The sequence below is a fragment of the Polypterus senegalus genome, chromosome 3, assembly GCF_016835505.1.
Source record: "Polypterus senegalus isolate Bchr_013 chromosome 3, ASM1683550v1, whole genome shotgun sequence".
In the NCBI taxonomy this organism is placed as follows: domain Eukaryota; kingdom Metazoa; phylum Chordata; class Cladistia; order Polypteriformes; family Polypteridae; genus Polypterus; species Polypterus senegalus.
In genome coordinates, this window is record NC_053156.1 from 301,660,162 (window position 1) to 301,678,170 (window position 18,009).

Here is an 18,009-nt window from a genome sequence, read left to right on the forward strand (position 1 = left end):
CTCAGAACTTTACTTAAGAAGGCAGGTTAGAGATGGGTCTAAAATTTTCAAGAGCTGAGGGTCAAGATTATGTTTCTTAAGTAGGGGTTTAACTACAGCAGTCTTAAGACAGTCTGGGAAGACCCCAGTATCTAGTGACGAATTTACTATGTCAGAACATTATCAATTAGCACGCCTGATACTTCTTTGAAAAACCTTGTTGGTATCGGGTCAAGGACGAGGTGGAGGGTTTTAATTGAGAGATTATTTTTGTAAATCAGGTAAATCTATCCTAGTGAAAGAGTTTAATTTGTTTATAACAGGATGCTGGGGTTTAGGAGGATCCTTAGTGTTGGGGAGATATACTATGTTATTTCTAATATCATTAATTTTTGATTGAAAATACAGCGACAGCCTCACAGGTTTCACTGGAAGCACTTAGGAGGCATTCCTTTGAGCTACCTGGGTTTAGTAGGCGATCAATTGTAGAAAATAAGACTCTGGGATTACTAGCATTGTTATTTATAATCTTGAGAAATAGCAGCGTCTCTCAAGACGGACAGTGTTATTGTATTCTGTTATTTTGACTTTTAATATTTCGTGGTGGATAGTAAGTTTAGTCTTCCTCCATTGACGCTCAGCTCTCGGCATGTTCTCTTTAAATCAGACACTCTTTGGGTCTTCCATGGTATAACAATGCTAGAAGATTTTTTCACTGTCTTTTCAGGTGCAACTATGTCAACAGCAGCTCTCACTTTAGAATTAAATCTTTCCACCTTACTATTTACATTGTCCTCGCTATTATAGCTGGCACTATAAACGGACTGATTGCTTAAAATGTTTGTAAGTTTTAAAGCTGCTGCGAATCAAAGAAGCGTTTTTAACAATATGCTTCTCATGAGTGTTTTTTATCATTATTTCTATATTAAAAAGTAGAAGAAAATGGTCTGATAGACCAATATCAATGATCTGCTTTATAGTCAACTTTCAGTCCTTTAGTAATCACTAAGTCTAATGTATGACCTGCTTTATGTGTAGGCTGATTTATGAGTTGTCTCAAATCAAAAGAATCCAGGAGGTTCATAAATTCTTTTACTTTTAGATCACACTGATTATCTATATGAAAATTAAAGTCGCCAACTATTAGGAGTGTGTCATAGTTAGTAATTAAAATTGACATTAAGTCAGAGAATTCCTCAAAAAGCGCGTTATATTTAGGAGGTCTATACACGGATAGTACTAGAACTTGAGAATCTCCATGAATAACAACGGCGAGATACTCAAAGGACTTGAACTTACCAAAACTGACATCTTTACATTTTAATCGGCTCGAGTAAATGTTAGCCAATCCCTTTTTCCCTGGCGGGTTTGATGAGGAAAACTGTAATCCGGAGGCAGATTCGATTAAAACTGCGCTGCATCTGAATTAAGCCATGTTTCATTTAGTGCAATAAGATCTATTTTTATCACTAATAAGATCGTTGATAAAAAACGTTTTGTTAGTTAAAGCTCTAACATTTAATAGTGCCATATTTAATGTTTCGGAGGTGCAGAGATGAGTACTATGTGCGTTATTGTTATTTGGAATAGGAACTAAATTATTATTATTAGCGCTCTGTGTGTATTTTTGTTTAATCTGTGATCTGTTTTATAGTTTTAATACATTGTTCCTCTAAAATAGTGATTTTAATTAGATTATTGGAGTTTATGCCGTATTTCCTAGGTTTTCTACGTGCATTGAGATTGCTTATTACAGTATTAATGGTGTGCACTTTAACGGAAGACTCTATTAAACATTCATCATGTCCTGGCACAACAGTATTATTTGGAAGGGGTTAAGAGCAGAGATAGATAGTCAAGAAAACGAATTACCTTCGATATGTTTTCGGAGAGGACCCGGCGCGAAACTGTTCGGATGCAGGCCATCACGCTTGAAGAGACGCGCCTTTCCAAAAGAGATTCCAATTGTTGATGAAACCGACATCCTTCTTCTTGCAGAAACCCTGTAGCCAGTTGTTCAACCCTAGCAGACGACTGTAGTACTCGTTGGATCGGCTGACGAGAGGTAGTGGACCCGAAACGAAGATCTTTGCCGATGGGGTCCTCTCCTTCATGTCTTTAATCAAAGCTGCAAAGTCAGCCTTCAGGATTTCTGATTGTCGGTGCCTTATATCGTTTACGCCGGCATGCAAGACGATTGCTCCAACTGCCCTCTCCTTGTGTTTCTCGTAGACTGCTGGCGACGCTTCATTACATCTCGGACACGAGCACCGGGAAAACAAGAAACAAACGATTTTGCATTAGGGCATGCGACATTAAGGTTTCTAACGATAGAATCACCTACCACTAATACATCACCAGGTGCTGAAGGCGAAATGGGGACGCGGAGAGGGTCAAACCGGTTCTGAGATAGGATGCTCGCCTGTGCCGATGGAGGTGCTCTGGCCTTGAACCCCCGCCTGCATAGCTGAAATCCACCGAGGTCAGCAGCAGCGTCGGTCCTACGAGATGCGGGGGTGAGGTCGGCACAACGCGGGGTTGATGTTTCGCCAGTTCCAGATGGCAAGGACGGTTTATCCAACAGCCGGGCCTTCAGATTTCTCAGGTATCTCCGTCAGGACAGGAGTTTCTGAATCTGTTCGTCAAGTGCCTGGAGTTCCTCAACTACGATTTCAACGCGAGTTACCCCACTGTCGGCCATTTTCTGCTTCGTGCCCTAGGAGAAATGAGAGAGAGAGAGAGGTTAGCTCAGCCTTCTGTGAAAATAGAATACCAGAATTGGCAGGTCCACCATGTACTTTTCATAGATGAGAGCAGGTTCACCATGAGCACACGTGACAGATGTGTAAGTGTCTGGAGAAGCCATTGAAAACATTATGCTGCCTGTAACATTGTTCAGCATGACCGGTTTGGTGGTGGGTCAGTGATGGTCTCGGGAGACATATCCTCTACAGGCTAGACAACGGCGCATTGACTGCCATTAGGTATCACGATGAAATCCTTGGACCCATTGTCAGACCCTATGCTGGTGCAGTGGGTCTTGGGTTTCTCCTGGTGTACGACAATGCCTGGCCTCATGTGGTGAGAGTATGCAAGCAGTTCCTGGAGAATGAAGGAATTGATACAATTGACTGGCCAACACACTCGCTCGCCTGACCTCAATCTAATAGGACACCTCTGGGTAGGACATTATGTTTCGGTCCATTCGACACCTCAGACTGTCCAGGAGCTCAGTGATGCCCTGGTCCAGATCTGGGAGGAGATCCCCCAGGACACCATCCATCATTTCATTTGGAGCATAAAAACTTTGTCAGGTATGCACACAAGCACAAGAGGGCCATACAAACTACTGAGTACAATCTGGAGTTGCTGAAATGAAATTTTGGCCAAATGGACTCGCCTGCCTGCCGCATCATTTTTTCCCTTTGGTTTTCAGGGTGTCTTTGAATTCAGCCCTCTGTAGATTGATCATTTTCATTTCCATCAAACAATGTGGCATCCTTTCGTTCCTAACACATTACCATTTCAGTCCATATCAGTGGAGATATCAGCAGGATTTTTCCCATTGCGATCGATGTGTTTTCAAAGTGTTCCTTTAATTTTTTTAAGCAGTTTTTCAGCCATAAATTCTTCTTTACACTGCAGAGAACCTGTTTTTGAGGGCCTTTGAAATCCAAGCATTCACAGCTGACCATCGTCATTTAGCACAAATGTGCAAAATGTGTGACCTGTGATGGATTGTGATGTGACTACATGAAAGTGCACTTGCTGTTACGTAGTCATCAGGATTTTCGCTGTGAATGGATGGAGTGTACAGTAGAGGACATGCTGCGTGGAACAGCGGCGGGATGTGTCAGAGTGACAGATCAGTCACCAGAGAGAGCTCCACTTTAAATTCTGTAGTTACTGCACTTCTAATGTAATGTTGCAGAGAAATGTCTTCAGAGGGACTTTGTAATTCAGTCATTGTGGGTTTGCAGCTGATCACTGGCTGATGACATAGTGTAAAATGTGCGACCTTGGATGGTTTATGGTGTAATTGTGCAATAATACACTTGGTGTAGTCATCAGGATTTGCACTGTGGATGGTGGGAGTGTAGAGGAGGTGCTGTGCAGTATGGTGGGGATGAGTGAGTGAATGAGAGAACTCAGCTGATGTCACCAGGGAGGTGCCTTACTTTGCATTGCTTGCAGGCAGACACCACACACATAGCTGGAAGAGTTCACTCTGGGCATTGCAGGTTTGACCGGGAATAGACGGTGATCCATCACTTGACATCTGTCAGTTTACAGTGTTCTCAGTACAGAGCATTACCCTGTTTTGTATTGTAAAAAGGCAATAATATGTCTGTTTTCTCTTCATTTAGGGCTATGAGTCAGTTATATGAAGAAGTCGATTGGTCCACAAAATTACCCACTAAAGATATCTCTGATAAACTTGTGGGAGAGGATTTTTCTTGGGAATACGTCAAAGAGTTGATCTTTGAAAAAGGACATCTTCGGAAGAGAATGGTGAAAGCTGCCTCAAAAGAAGTTTTCTCTTTAACAGACATCTGGGCAGCAACTGTCAGTTATCTTATTGGAACAGTAAGATATATTTTTCTGGAATGTTAATTTTATCTTTACTTTCCTGCAGACAGCACTTAAAACAACTAAATAGTTTATTTTGTTGGCCTGTGGTGATTTGGATTCTATCCAGGCTTGATTCCTGTCTTGTGGCTATAGACACTGGGTTAGGATTCTGCTTTTATCACCCAGCACTGGAAAACAAGGGTTCCCGAATGTAGGATATTTATGGGGACTCTCATTTGTCCTCCAAAAATCTGTGCATTCAAGAATGATTGCATGTGAAGTATATGTTGAATTTAAACACACACACACAAATATGTTCAGGTGCCTACTTGGCTTTCTCCAGTGACTCCAGGAGGCTGTACTAAGACACAGAGCTTCAAAGAAGAAACCATAGCTGAAACTGGCAAGTAAAAAGAAAAAAGTTACAATGGGAAAAAGAACAAAAAGCATTAGAAGGAAGATGACTGGAAAAAATATATTATGGCCAGCGTCCTGTGGTTGTCTTTTCACTGTTGTAGATGACATTGATATCTGCCATGTATTTAATGAAGAAGCCCACTGAGGACCTGTAAGGCGGTTGTTTCTCACACTACACACTCTGCTATCATTCACCTCTTCTGTAAGTAACCCATCTGGCTCTTCACCTGCTTTCATTACCCTGGTTAGATTCAATGTACCCTCTTCTGTCAAGACAGCCAACAAACACCTTAGTAGGAAAACTTCAATTACTTGGCAATCTGTCAATAACCTTCATTCTGCAAACATACAACAGACGGACGTGTTTCTTGAGAAAGCTGTCTTGTTTTGGCCATTTTTTGAATCCAAGATCTGAACTTTAAAAATAAAAGTACCTTGCAGCACAAGTGAACAGAATAACAGGTTTCAACAATGCTAATGTAATTTCAAAGGTTTCCCTAATAACAAATTAGTACTTAAACATGACTGATTAAGGAGAAACGAAGAAGGAGCACACTGAAGGAATGGCTGCTGAAAGTAGGGTTTTGTAATCCTATGTGAATAATAAATTAAAAAATCAGTATTTTTAAACAGTAACAGCCATTAACAACACTAGTAATGTATTGCTCAATTTTTAAGACAATTTAATGGAATCGTGATGAAAAAAGTCTTAACTTACATGTAGACTCTGTAAATTCTGTAAAAGCTACAATGGCCGATTTTCTCCTTGTGCCTCAGTGCTTTGATCTTACTCAACATGTCAATTTTCCTACTACCTTTGGTATTACTCCTGCTAATTTATATGGTATTGATTTATCCATCTCTGATTATGAGGCTACTTTTTGTTTGGTGTGCTTATCCTTGGTCAGTCGCATGGGCAAATATCACCTTGTAATATCACCTCTAGGAAAACGAAAAATATCAGTGCCACTGCTCTCTACATTGAAGCCGTGTGCGCCTCAGCCTGGTGTTTCTTTATTGCCTGCTATCTTAGTTCATCATTATAATTGTATACTTTCAGCTAGTCTGGATCATCTTGTTCCACTTAAAACTCATAGTGTGACATTTAAGCTCTCTTATCCTTGTTTGTCTCCTGATCTGTGTCACTTAAAAGCTTGTGGGTGAAGGTTTCAGCACCTTAGTAGGAAAACAAGTTTAGTTTCCCATGCACTTGCCTGTAAGGAATATGTTGTCCTCTATACGCAGGCACTACATAGAGAGCTAAGACTGCTTACTATACTAGTAGCATTCTATGTGGTCAGCATAATACCTGAACGCTATTTGCTACTGTGGATAAGCAACTTAAACCTGCAAATAACTTTCCATTAAGTGCCTCCTTTGACCTTTGTCAGAAATGTCTGTACTTTTTTAATAATAAGATTGATCTGATTAATTCTGAATTTCAAAAAGGTCCATTTGTCCAGTCAAATCTGTCATCCCGTATCTTAACTGGCAGCTGTTAATGTAGCTTCCAATTGTTTGACGATCCTGCTCTCCATAAGCTTGTCATGACCGCCAGGCCAACTATCGGTATTCTTGACCCCACGCCTTCTGTTTTGGTTAAAGCTGCTTTGCCTTTTCTTCTTACTTGTATCACCAGTATCATCAACACATCTCTTTATACTGGCCTGGTCCCTTCCAGCCTAAGGGCAGTAGTTGTTGCACCTGTCCTCAAAAAACCTGGACTTGACCCTGAGGATTTTATAAACTATAGACTAATTTCAACCTTCCTTTTCCTAGTACGATCCTAAAACATGATGTTGCAGTCCATTTGAAAGACCATCTTGCCTATAATGACCTGTTTGGTTTTAGGGCCGATCACAACACAGAGACAGCACTCGTCAAGGTGACTAATGATCTCCTAATCGCAGCTGATTGTGGTCTTTTAACACTAATGATCTTTTTAGACCTCTCTGCTGCTTTTGATACGATCCATCATGACTTTCTTTTGTTTAGACTTGAGAATGAGTTAAGTAGTGCTGGAAAAGTTCTTGCATGGCTTAAATCGTACCTTGAGGACAGTCTGCAATTTGATGTTGTTGGTAGTTTTAGATCTGACCCATCCTATTTGCTCCTGGGTGTCCCTCAGGGATCAATTCTTAGCCCTCTACTTTTTATTATTTAGATGCTTCCTCTCGGTGCCCTTAGTAAACATCACGGTCTACTGTTTCATTGTTATGCTGATGATTCACAGATTTATTTACACACGGGACTTATGCACACATCACCTCCTCCTGAAGTGGTTGGCTTTCATCAAACTCTGGTTGTCTGAAAACTTTCTCAGACTAAATAGCGATGATAAAATTGAGGCTTCAACCATTGCATCTCAAGACACTTTAAAGAAAATAGACAATTTATCAGTAAAAATCCCTCACTTTATTATATCTTTGTCTGCACAAGTTAAAAGTCTTGGTGTTATTTTTGATCCTACACCCTCCTTTGATCCTCATATTAATAATATTACCAAGGTTGCCCTTTTCCATCTTATGCAAATTTCAAGGCTACGTCCATTGTTCTCTGATACTGCAACTGAGACACTCATCCATGCTTTTGTCACCTTGCAACTTAACTGTTACAATGCAGTGTTGTTTGGTGTCCCTGCTCGAAGCCTAAACAAGTTACAATATGTACAAAAGTCAGCAGCAAGAGTGGTGGGAACATTTTACTCCTACACTTCTAAAATTGCATTAGTTACCTGTTCACTTTTGTATTCAATATTAACTTGTCCTTTTAGCTTTTTAATGCTCTTCATGGTCGGGCCCCACCTTACCTGTCCCTATAGTCCATCACGCTCACATCGTTCTTCTGCCTCCTGGCTGTTAACCATTTCACTGTGCAGATTGTGCTCTGTGGGTGATCGGGCTTTTAGTGTATCAGGGCCGTGACTATGGAATGTCCCGGCTGTGCAGCTCCTTACACGTACCTCACTTTCTGTTTTTAAATCTAAACTTATAACCTATCTTTTTAATATTGCCTTTTGTTGTTCTCATTAATTTTGCTTGTATGTATATTATTGTAGAGTCTCCTTGGGTACCTTAAAAGGAGCTTATAAATAAATTATTACTTACCTTGAAGTAGGCACACATCAGGCCTATTACTACTACTACTACTACTAATAATAATAATATACATTTAGTGTAAAATGTATGCTATTCTGTACTATCAAACAGTGTTCACTGCATTTTCAGGAAAATACTTCTACACTTTCAAACCATCAAGAATCTGCAAACAATGGACAAAACCCATATCCAGTGTATGCTGCCATCGATAAGGACACCTTTGATTCAGAAAAGGAACCCCATCCTCCAGGTAAGGGAAAACAGAGGGATACTGTGAAGTGAAACATGGCAGGGCGAGAGACTGCAGATAAGACTGGACACTCGAGGGCAGGTGTATCAGTAGGAAGTGGCAATGCAGTCCAGAGAAAGAGAATAAGACATGTAGCTCAGAGACGTTGTCAGTGCATAAAGTCCAAAATGGATTTGTAAATAAATCAAACATAACCCGATTATAGACACCATTTCTCATCAGTTTCCTTCAGGCAAGTACCTCTCTGACTTTGAATTCTTTACACTTAAAAAATAGTATCCATCAAAGCAAGAGTCCATATTGTTGGTAGGATGTATATTGAGATTTTAAATTCTTCTGACAACACAGACCCCATTAAAAGAACTTTATCTGAAAGCCAGAAAAAACATTAACACATATGAAGGGCAGATAAATTTTAATCACATTGACAATAAAAATATCTTTATTTCTCCATTTTTATTTATTGATTTTTTTCTTCTATGATAGAAACCTGGTTTGAATTCACTCCCCATGAATGTGGCTTTCCGTGTCATGGAATATTTGTTGAAACGAGTGACTTTGGAAGCAAATTTGAAAACGGGGTTAAGACAGAACATCATTCAGAGCCTGATATGTGCCTACTGCAAGGTAAATAATGTGATTAAATTGTGTCTTAATTTGTGTTCTTCTGGCTTGCTTTAAAAAACGTAATGTCAAGCAATACAAATAAGATAAATCAAATTACGAGTGCAGTTTAACATTTAGGCTGTCGGAGCCCATAAAAAATAATTGCATCTTTTTAGAATAACAACTGTACTACTACATATTTACATTATATCTGAAGTCAAAATCAGAAATTGTTGGTAATATAAAGTTAAAATATAAACTAAATATCACAACAACACATTTAATTCTTTGAAATTCTTATAAAATACACCATTGACAATACTGAAATACTGTTTGTTTGTTTGCTTATTGTAATTGTAGCATCATAAGCCCTTTCTTATTTTGTAAATAAGTTAGAAAATGTCTGAATGGTATAAAATTCTGGTGCATTCTGGGATTGATTGTTAATTGTTTTAAAAGAAATGTAGATTAGGTGGATTAGCAATGCTAAAACTGACCCTGGTATGTGTGTGTGTGTTCACTTTGTGATGGACTACCTTGAACCTGATGCTTTCTTGGAGATGTTCCAGCTTCCACACAACACAACAAAAGGATTCAGCCAGAGTACAGCATATGAGATTATTTATCTGGGCTTTCAGAAGGCATTTTATACGGTGCCACATGAGAGGATGGGCATCAAACTAAAAGAAGTGACAGCTCAGGGTGTGGTGTGTAGATGGGTGTGGAATTGGCCAAAATACAGGAAGCAAAGGTTGATGGTGTGAGGAACTTTATCAGAATTTGGTGAAGTTAAGAGTGGTGTTTAGTAGGGGTTCGTGCCTGGGCTGCTGGTTAATATTGCATATGTTACCAAGCCAGGAGGATTGTCAGATAATCAAGAATCCATTGAATCATCACAGAGGGACTTGGACAGCAGAGACAGGCTTGGGCAAATTTGTGGCAGATGAAATTTAATGTCAGTAAATGTAAAGTATTATATGTAGGAAGTAGAAATGTCAGGTGTAAATACACAATGGGGGTCTGAAAATTGAAAGTACACCTTATGAGAAGGATTTAGGAGTCGTAGTGGGCTTGACATTCTCAGCTGATAGACAGAGTTCAGAAGCCATTAAGAAGGCTAACAGAATGTCAGGTTATATAGTGCCTTGATGTGTAAAGTACAAGCCCAAGTAGGTTATGCTCAAGCTTTATAACACACTGCTGAGTCCTCATCTGGAGTCCTGGGTGCAGCCCTAGCAAAAGTCAAGAGAAGAGTGACTAGGTTGATTCCAGGACTACAGGGGATGAAATACAAAGAAAGATTAAAAGAGCTGAGCCCTTTCAGTTTAAGCAAAAGGAGAGTAAAAGATGACAAGGCTAAAGTGTTTACAATTATGAAGGGATTTAGTCCAGTTGATCAAGACCGTGACTATAAAATGAGTTCATCAAGAATACAGGGACACATCTGGAGAATGCAGCAGATGGAAGAACGCTAAGATTTGCACCGTCCGTGATTTGTTTATTTTATTATGGGGACCCCAGGAACACATCCAGCCTTGACCCCAGCACACACATACTAACTCACACAGACACTGATAAGCGGCTCAATAAATCAATAAATAAAGACTATATTCATGAAAAAGTGAAGAGAAATAAACAATATAACACAAAGACATGTATGCAAATGCCCATCTCAGTTCCTTGACGGTAATAATTATTTACATACACTACACAGTAAAGCAATCCTCTCCAATCAACACTCTCTGTCCCTTGGGTACACTGTCCATCACTTCATCCAACTCACTCCAGAAATCTTCTTTCTCATCCATCACACACCGAACTTGTGGGTCAAATGCACTAACAACATTTATCATCACACCTTCATTTTCCAGCTTCATAATCATCACTCTGTCTGATACTCTTTTCACCTCAAAAACACTCTTGACATATTGTTCCTTCAGAATAACTCCTACCCCATTTCTCCTCCCATCCACACCATGATAGAACAATTTGAATCCACCTCCGATCCACCTGGCCTTGCTCCCCTTCCATTTAGTCTCTTGCACGCACAAAATATCAACCTTCCTTCTCTCCATCATATCTGCTAACTCTCTCCCCTTACCAGTCACACTGCCAACATTCAAAGTTCCAACCCTCAGTTCCTCTCTCTTTACCTTCCTCCTCTTCTCTTGCTTCCAGACACATCTCTCTACTCTTCTTTTCCTTCTTCTGCCAATAATAGCCCAATTTCCACCAGTACTCTGTTGGCTAACTGTACTAGTGGTCTCCATTGTTAACCCAGGCCTCAACCAATTCGATATGGAAATCTGTATTGTTGTCCGCATATTGATCTGGCAAAATTTTACACAGGATACCCTTCCTGACATAACCTTCTCCATTTATCTGGGCTTGGAACCTGCACAAAGAAACACACAGGTTTGTGCATCCCCTGTGGCTGGGTTACAGTAAACAATTAACACTTACAATAAAGTCCAACACAGTCCAGTACAGTAGAAGCACATGATGATGGAATGTGGAATGAAAAACCCTGTGAACAGCCCTCTGAAGGAAACGTAAAGTTTTGTCCTACCATGTACCCATTGCAGCCTGAAGATTTAATGTGACTGGTAGCACTCCCCAGATGATAAAGTATCCAGTTAAGACAAAACCACATGGACAAACAGGCACAGGATAGCACATACATTCTGAGGAAACTGTAATCCACGGTAGTTGAAGCTGTAATCCAACAGTTTGTGTAAAACGTAGAGACAATTACAGGATGTTAATTGTGATCTCCTAGCTGTCTGTTTGGTTCCTTTTTAAAGTGTCTTCCTATTTAACCTTCTTCCCAGCAACCCTGCACCCTCTGAATCTGCCCAATAGCATAATCCTGCCTGGGCTGCTGGGAGTTGTAGGCAAATTTCAGTAGCGCTGCTACAAATTTGTTGAGGGTAGATTTCACACAAACATTAGGAAGCTGTTCTTCACGCAGAGAACCATAGACACATGGAATAAGTGACAAAGCAGTGTGGTAGACATAGGACATTAACATTTAAAACTCCACTTGATGTTGTTATGGAGGAATTAGGTGGATAGGATTGGTGAGCTTAGTTGGGCTGAATGGCCTGTTCTCATCAAAAGTTTTTCTAAGGTTCTAACGAAAAGGTTTTTTAGGGTAGGATGAATTTCATTATTGTATTTGTTGATTATTAACACATTTACATTAACTTTGGCCTTAAAAAAAACTTCCAAGAAAAAATACCCTTAATGGAGATTTATTTTAGTAACCTAGTGCATCTTTTGGGGGTGCAGCAAGGCCACTCCTTAAACTCATAAATTTAATTGTTAAATGACGCAGTTAAATGGCAAGTTCCCACAACTTACAACAATAACAACACTTATTTATATAGCACATTTTCATACAAACAATGCAGCTCAAATTGCTTAACTTAAATCTGATTACCCAAATTAATAAGCAAGTACTGAGATAGTGTATTCTCTCATTCAAAACTCACACACTACTGTACATTCATGATTTTAGTTGGTTCACGTTTCCAAGGATAAAAGCTACAAGTTCAAATGCTTCTTCATCTGAATAGACATTCAATTTCTAAAGTTCTCCTAGTGATTGACAAAGAATGACAACAGCCCAATTTTGTGTTTTTGAGCTTCTCTTTTCTTTGTTTAAGACTATCACATTTTTTGTGCACAGGGGTGTTTTATTGCTCATATTGCTTAGAAAGTTGATAATACTATAGGTATTACAAAAATGCATTTACAGTATTAGTGTGTAACAAGACCTTAACAAAGGCATTTTTGCTCTTAATAACACTTACAAAGCATCAGTAAAATGGTTATTCATCTCTATGCAGTGTGGCATATTAAGAGATTTTGATGCACTGGTAAAAGTTCTTGTGAACAGAAAGGATTCAAAGGAATCGTACTGAATAACGCAATATCAAGAGAAATATGTCCCATTTAAGCCACCTCTGACCATTCTAAAATATATTTATTTTAGTAGGCCACATTGCAAAGATGAATAATTTTGATTTATAACACCACATAGAATGCATTTACAATTTATTTTCACAGGCCTCACTCGCCCTTTGATTTTACCAGCTTTTTGTTTATCCACAAGGTTACTTAAACAGTCCAAGAACATCCAGTGTCCTCCATGCCATATTTTGTGTACAGTAATCCCTCCTCGATCGCGGGGGTTGCGTTCCAGAACCCCCGCCATAGGTGAAAATCCGCGAAGTAGAAACCATATGTTTGTATGATTATTTTTATATATTTTAAGCCCTTAGAAACTCTCCCACACTGTTTATAAATATTCTCCGCACAGTTATACAGTAAACCCTTGTTTATCGCGGTTAATCCGCTCCAGACAGATAAATGAATTTCCACAAAGTAGGATTCTTTATTTATAAATCTAATATTTTCGCAGTTAGAACATAGAAAACCTGTTTACGACCTTCTAAATACGTTTTTTAACATTATTAGAGCCCTCTAGACATGAAATAACACCCTTTAGTCAAAAGTTTAAACTGTGCTCCGTGACAAGACAGAGATGACAGTTCTTTCTCACAATTAAAAGAATGCAAACATATCTTCCTCTTCAAAGTGCGCGTAAGGAGCGGAGAATGTCAGAGAGAGAGTAAAGTAAACAATGAAAAATCAATAGGGCTGTTGCGCTTTTAAGTATGCAAGCACCGCGATAAAGCAGCTGCAATGAAGGGATCAATGTGAAGGTAGCCTTTCAGCATTTTTTACAGGAGCGTCCCTATCTTCTAAGCAAACAGCCTCTGTGCAAAAAGCCCCTCTGCCACATCTCCTCCGTCAAGCGCAGAGAACGCGTCAGAGAGAGCGAGATTAAAGCAAACAATCAAAAAATCAATAAGTGAGCTTTTGGACGCACCTCGATAAAGCGGCATTTCTTAGAGGAGCGTCCGTATCCACTAGGCAAAAAGCTTCTGTGCAAACAACACCTCAGCACACACCCTCTCCGTCAGGCGCAGAGAATGTCAGAGAGGGTGAGATAGAGGCAGAGACAAGCAAACAATCGAGCACCGCGCAGGAGGCATATTTTATAGCATTGAGGAGTTTTAGTTAATATGTAATACGTGCTCTGATTGGGTAGCTTCTAAGCCATCCGCCAATAGCGTCCCTTGTATGAAATCAACTGGGCAAACAAACTGAGGAAGCATGTACCATAAATTAAAAGACCCATTGTCCGCAGAAATCCACGAATCAGCGAAAAATCCGCAATATACATTTACATATGCTTACATATTGTAGCGACCCGTGGAGGAGTCTTTAAAGATTTCGAGCCGAACTCTGCCGTGCACCTCTCCGAAGCTGTCGGCTAGTGGATTGCCAGCGTTATGCACGCAACTGCACCCAGCTCTTTAAAGAAAGAGAACACTCGTGCCCCATACACCGCACGACTCCGAGTGTCTCGGTAGTTTGCTTAGATTAAATCTTAGCAATAAAACAGCTCTGTCCTGTTGCATCTTTTTATTACAGAAGATAGTCAGAAACAAAAGCTCAACATTATTGCTCGGCCATTGCCAAGGTCACGCACGAAGACACATTTCAATAAATTGGTACTTTTTACAAAATAAATAACCCCCGGACGGCGATGACCCAAACCCACCCAACCAATTAAATACAAACACACCATTATTTACAACACAAATGACAATACGTAAATTTCGACATACAATAAGCTTTTTATAAATTACCCATAAATTCCCCACAAACTATTTACATAAATTACCCATGAGGCGTCACTCCGCCAGCGCTTGCTGCCGGGTTGTTACAATATAAAATCCGCGATAGAGCAAAACCGCGAAAGTCAAAGCGCGATACAGCAAGGGATCACTGTAGTTCATAAACTTCAACAACTTCACATACAGAAAACATTGATTGATGTGCTGTTAATAGTTGTGGAAGGTCTGTGACTAAGTGTTTTAATATAAAATATAAAAACCCCAATAACCACCTAACAGGTATTTAGTGCAATAAAAATAATCCCATCTTTCTCGATTTTAGTAATAATATAACACCACTCAGTTAAACAAACTAAAGTCTGACTCATACTATATGAACAATAAAATGGAATAACCCAAAGAAAAACAAATATGAAAAGGAAATGAGAAAGCCAGCATAAAATCACAATCTGTATTACTCCATGAAAGAAGACAACCACCTGAAATAAATTCTCTGTTGATCTATTAATATGTAGCGGGGCTACAGAATAGTATATTCTATGTTTGTTCTGAGTGCGTTTTGTTTTCATCGTCCCGTTTACTGTCCATTATGTGTGCGTCAGTGAATGTTGTGCCCTTAAGTGCAGAGGGTAAGGATGATGAAGAGAGACCACAACCCAGAGACGGAACTCACCTGTTTACACACTAGATACATCCGGGACATTTTACATTTAAAAAAGAGTAGCGAAGGCGAAAGAGGAAAGTCGAGAAGCGTGGAGAGAGAGAAAGAGTGAGGAAAAGAAGACAATATAACCATCCACTGATCAGGTCATCACTGCCGATCATTGCTTTAGTCCAGTGCTTGCTTTTTTCATCATCTGATCCTACATCACGACAGCCAGAGCTGAGGAACCCCGGGGTTCAGAATCATTCCAACCATTGTCAGGACATTTATGGCGAGGTCGTTTTGTTGTCGGGAGGAAGCACAATATCGCCAATTTTTAATACCTTCGGAGTTTATTTTGGGACACATTTTTCACCATATTTTCAACTGCTATGTTTATCTGATCCATGTTCGTATTTGTGTTGTTTGCTTTTGTTCATTGTTTAGGGGCAAGGGAGGGTTTAATGGAAATATTTGTATTATTATATATAGTAATTAGTCACTGGTGCTTTTGGGATAAGTGGTGGTTTGTGCACACATATGTATTTATTATTAAATGTTTGTCTTTTTTTTCTTCCAATATATCAGTGTTTAATTTTAAACACCTGTTTACTGTTTCCGGTTATTTTGTCATGTAAGGAGTACTGCTTGTTATTAGAGCAATAAACCTCAGGTAATCCAAGGTATAAGTCTTGGTAGTGTAGTGGCCGGTCTGAGTAAGGGGTCAGTCGTTACAAATATTTGTTGAAACACGGTGTGTAATGGTCCCTGACAGCTCCACACTCCTGGTTGCTTCCAGGAGCCACTTGAAACCAAACTGTCAATAACATACCCGAGGAAGAGCCAAGCAAATGAGGACACACACAGCAGAAAGGCATAGGTCAAGTGCTTAGCGCTTTTATTACAAATAAAGTCAAGCAAGGGTGCAAACAGTGAAGTGTTTCATTGAATAAATAAATAAAAAATCCATGATAAACATTGTTGGAGAGTAAAATGTTCATTAAATAAATAATCCTTTAAAACATGGGCAAAATTTATCCATCTTTAAAAACTACGAGTCTTGGTGTGACTCTCTAAATATGACGTTTCCTTGGAGGAGGAAATGAGGAGACATTCACCAATAGACGCAGAAAAACCCTAAATCCTGCTCGGGTCCCTGTTTACAGTCTCTTGGCATTCAAAGGCACCATGCCAAGCTTTGCTTCTTGTCCCTCTAAACCACAGTTCACTGGGCTTCTGTGGGAGCCACCCTAAGTCCTGCTCCTAAGGGTGCTCAGCAGGTGTGGCCCCTTTGCTCCTCTCTTGAGCATCTGGCCATTTGATAGCCACACAGGGCTTAATTTCCCGTCCACCTGCTTCCCCTCTCTTACTGCACCGGCTCCTTCCCATTCCTGTCCTCTCCTTTCCTTTAACCTGCAATCGTCATTGGGCTTTTCTTTTTCACCTTGCCCTTATGCCTTGGTTTCCTTTTAAAACCTTGTGGGATGCAGGTGCATCATGGCTCCAGCATTATTATAGGAACAGATCAATCCTGCATATGCACATGTGAATGTGGGATCGCCAACTCCCATACCTTCTACATAGTCGCTCTGCCATGGTACCTACACCTTGCTCAAAAACGTAAGTGCGTTATTTATTTATCTAAAATGCAGAAGCTACAGACCTACTATATCATACAGTGATTTATGAAATCTAAATATCTAAGAACTGTTTAATGAATTATGGGAATACCAAAGGTGACAGTGTCTAAGAAATTTTAATTTCAGTCTTAAAATACACACAATGAAAAGCAACCTTTCAGGCCATACCTCCAATGTTATACTACTATGCACCTGTTTTAGAATGGCACAAGTTGTAGTTCTACTCCATCTTTGCTATTTGTAGCACTCAGCCCTTTGTGCTCTGTAGAAACTGCTAAACACATTGCAGTTCTTGTTATATGCCCCATGCCTCTGATCTTTTCCCTATACATGAACTGCACTTCCTTTTCCAAACCCAATTCTCTTTTTATGGCAGCTACATCTAATTGTGAAATTAATTAGTTTAAACACCTTTTAGATACAAGTTGATAATGTCTGTTTTTCAAATTAAAATTGTGCTGACAATGCATCCGTAAGGGATTTTATACTGTAACATAAATGCAGAGGACATGTTAGGTCAGTCTATGGTTACTGAGCAGCGTTTATAGAATTTCTTTACTCTTCCACACATTTCCAGATAGGTGACTTGTGTGTGTATGTGTGTGTGTGTTTCTCTACATGCAGCTTGTGTGTTGTACATCTGCTGCAGAGTTTTGACAAACTTCTTCTGGGGATGCAAGCAGCTGTAAGATGAGTAAAACTGGAAAATATACAAGTTGGTGTAACAGCAATCAAGGTAAATTTGAAGCAGTAAACTAATTCTTAGCTGAAGTCACACAGAAAATATCTCTTGGTAAGACAAACAAGTTCTTAGCTTCACCAATGATTTTCAATAAGAGTGTTTGATATTTCAAAACTTTATACAGCGTAATCTGATAAAGATATCTCAACATATCAACAAATGTCCTTTAAGAATAAGTTGTTTCATGCAGACAGACAGACAGGACTATTGCAATAGGTGCTTTGCACAGTCTATGCAAATGCACCTAAAAAGAGTGGAAGAAAAGATCAGTCTAAGAGGAGAAAATTTGGGGGAAGAGGGAAAATTTAAAGAAATTGGTAGGAACTTCTTTTTCTCTCCTTACTCATATTT

At 39.5% G+C, this 18,009-nt stretch overlaps 1 protein-coding gene across 1 annotated transcript in view; it reads left to right on the top strand.

Moving 5' to 3' along the window:
* The window catches only part of LOC120526370 (cytosolic phospholipase A2 gamma-like), a 114,320-nt gene that overhangs the window by 45,584 nt on the left and 50,727 nt on the right, over positions 1-18,009 (top strand). The window contains exons 6-8 of the mRNA XM_039749505.1: positions 4,347-4,566; positions 8,196-8,316; positions 8,803-8,943. Of these exons, the coding sequence (XP_039605439.1) occupies positions 4,347-4,566; positions 8,196-8,316; positions 8,803-8,943 (482 nt within the window). The remainder of the gene's footprint in view (positions 1-4,346; positions 4,567-8,195; positions 8,317-8,802; positions 8,944-18,009) is intronic.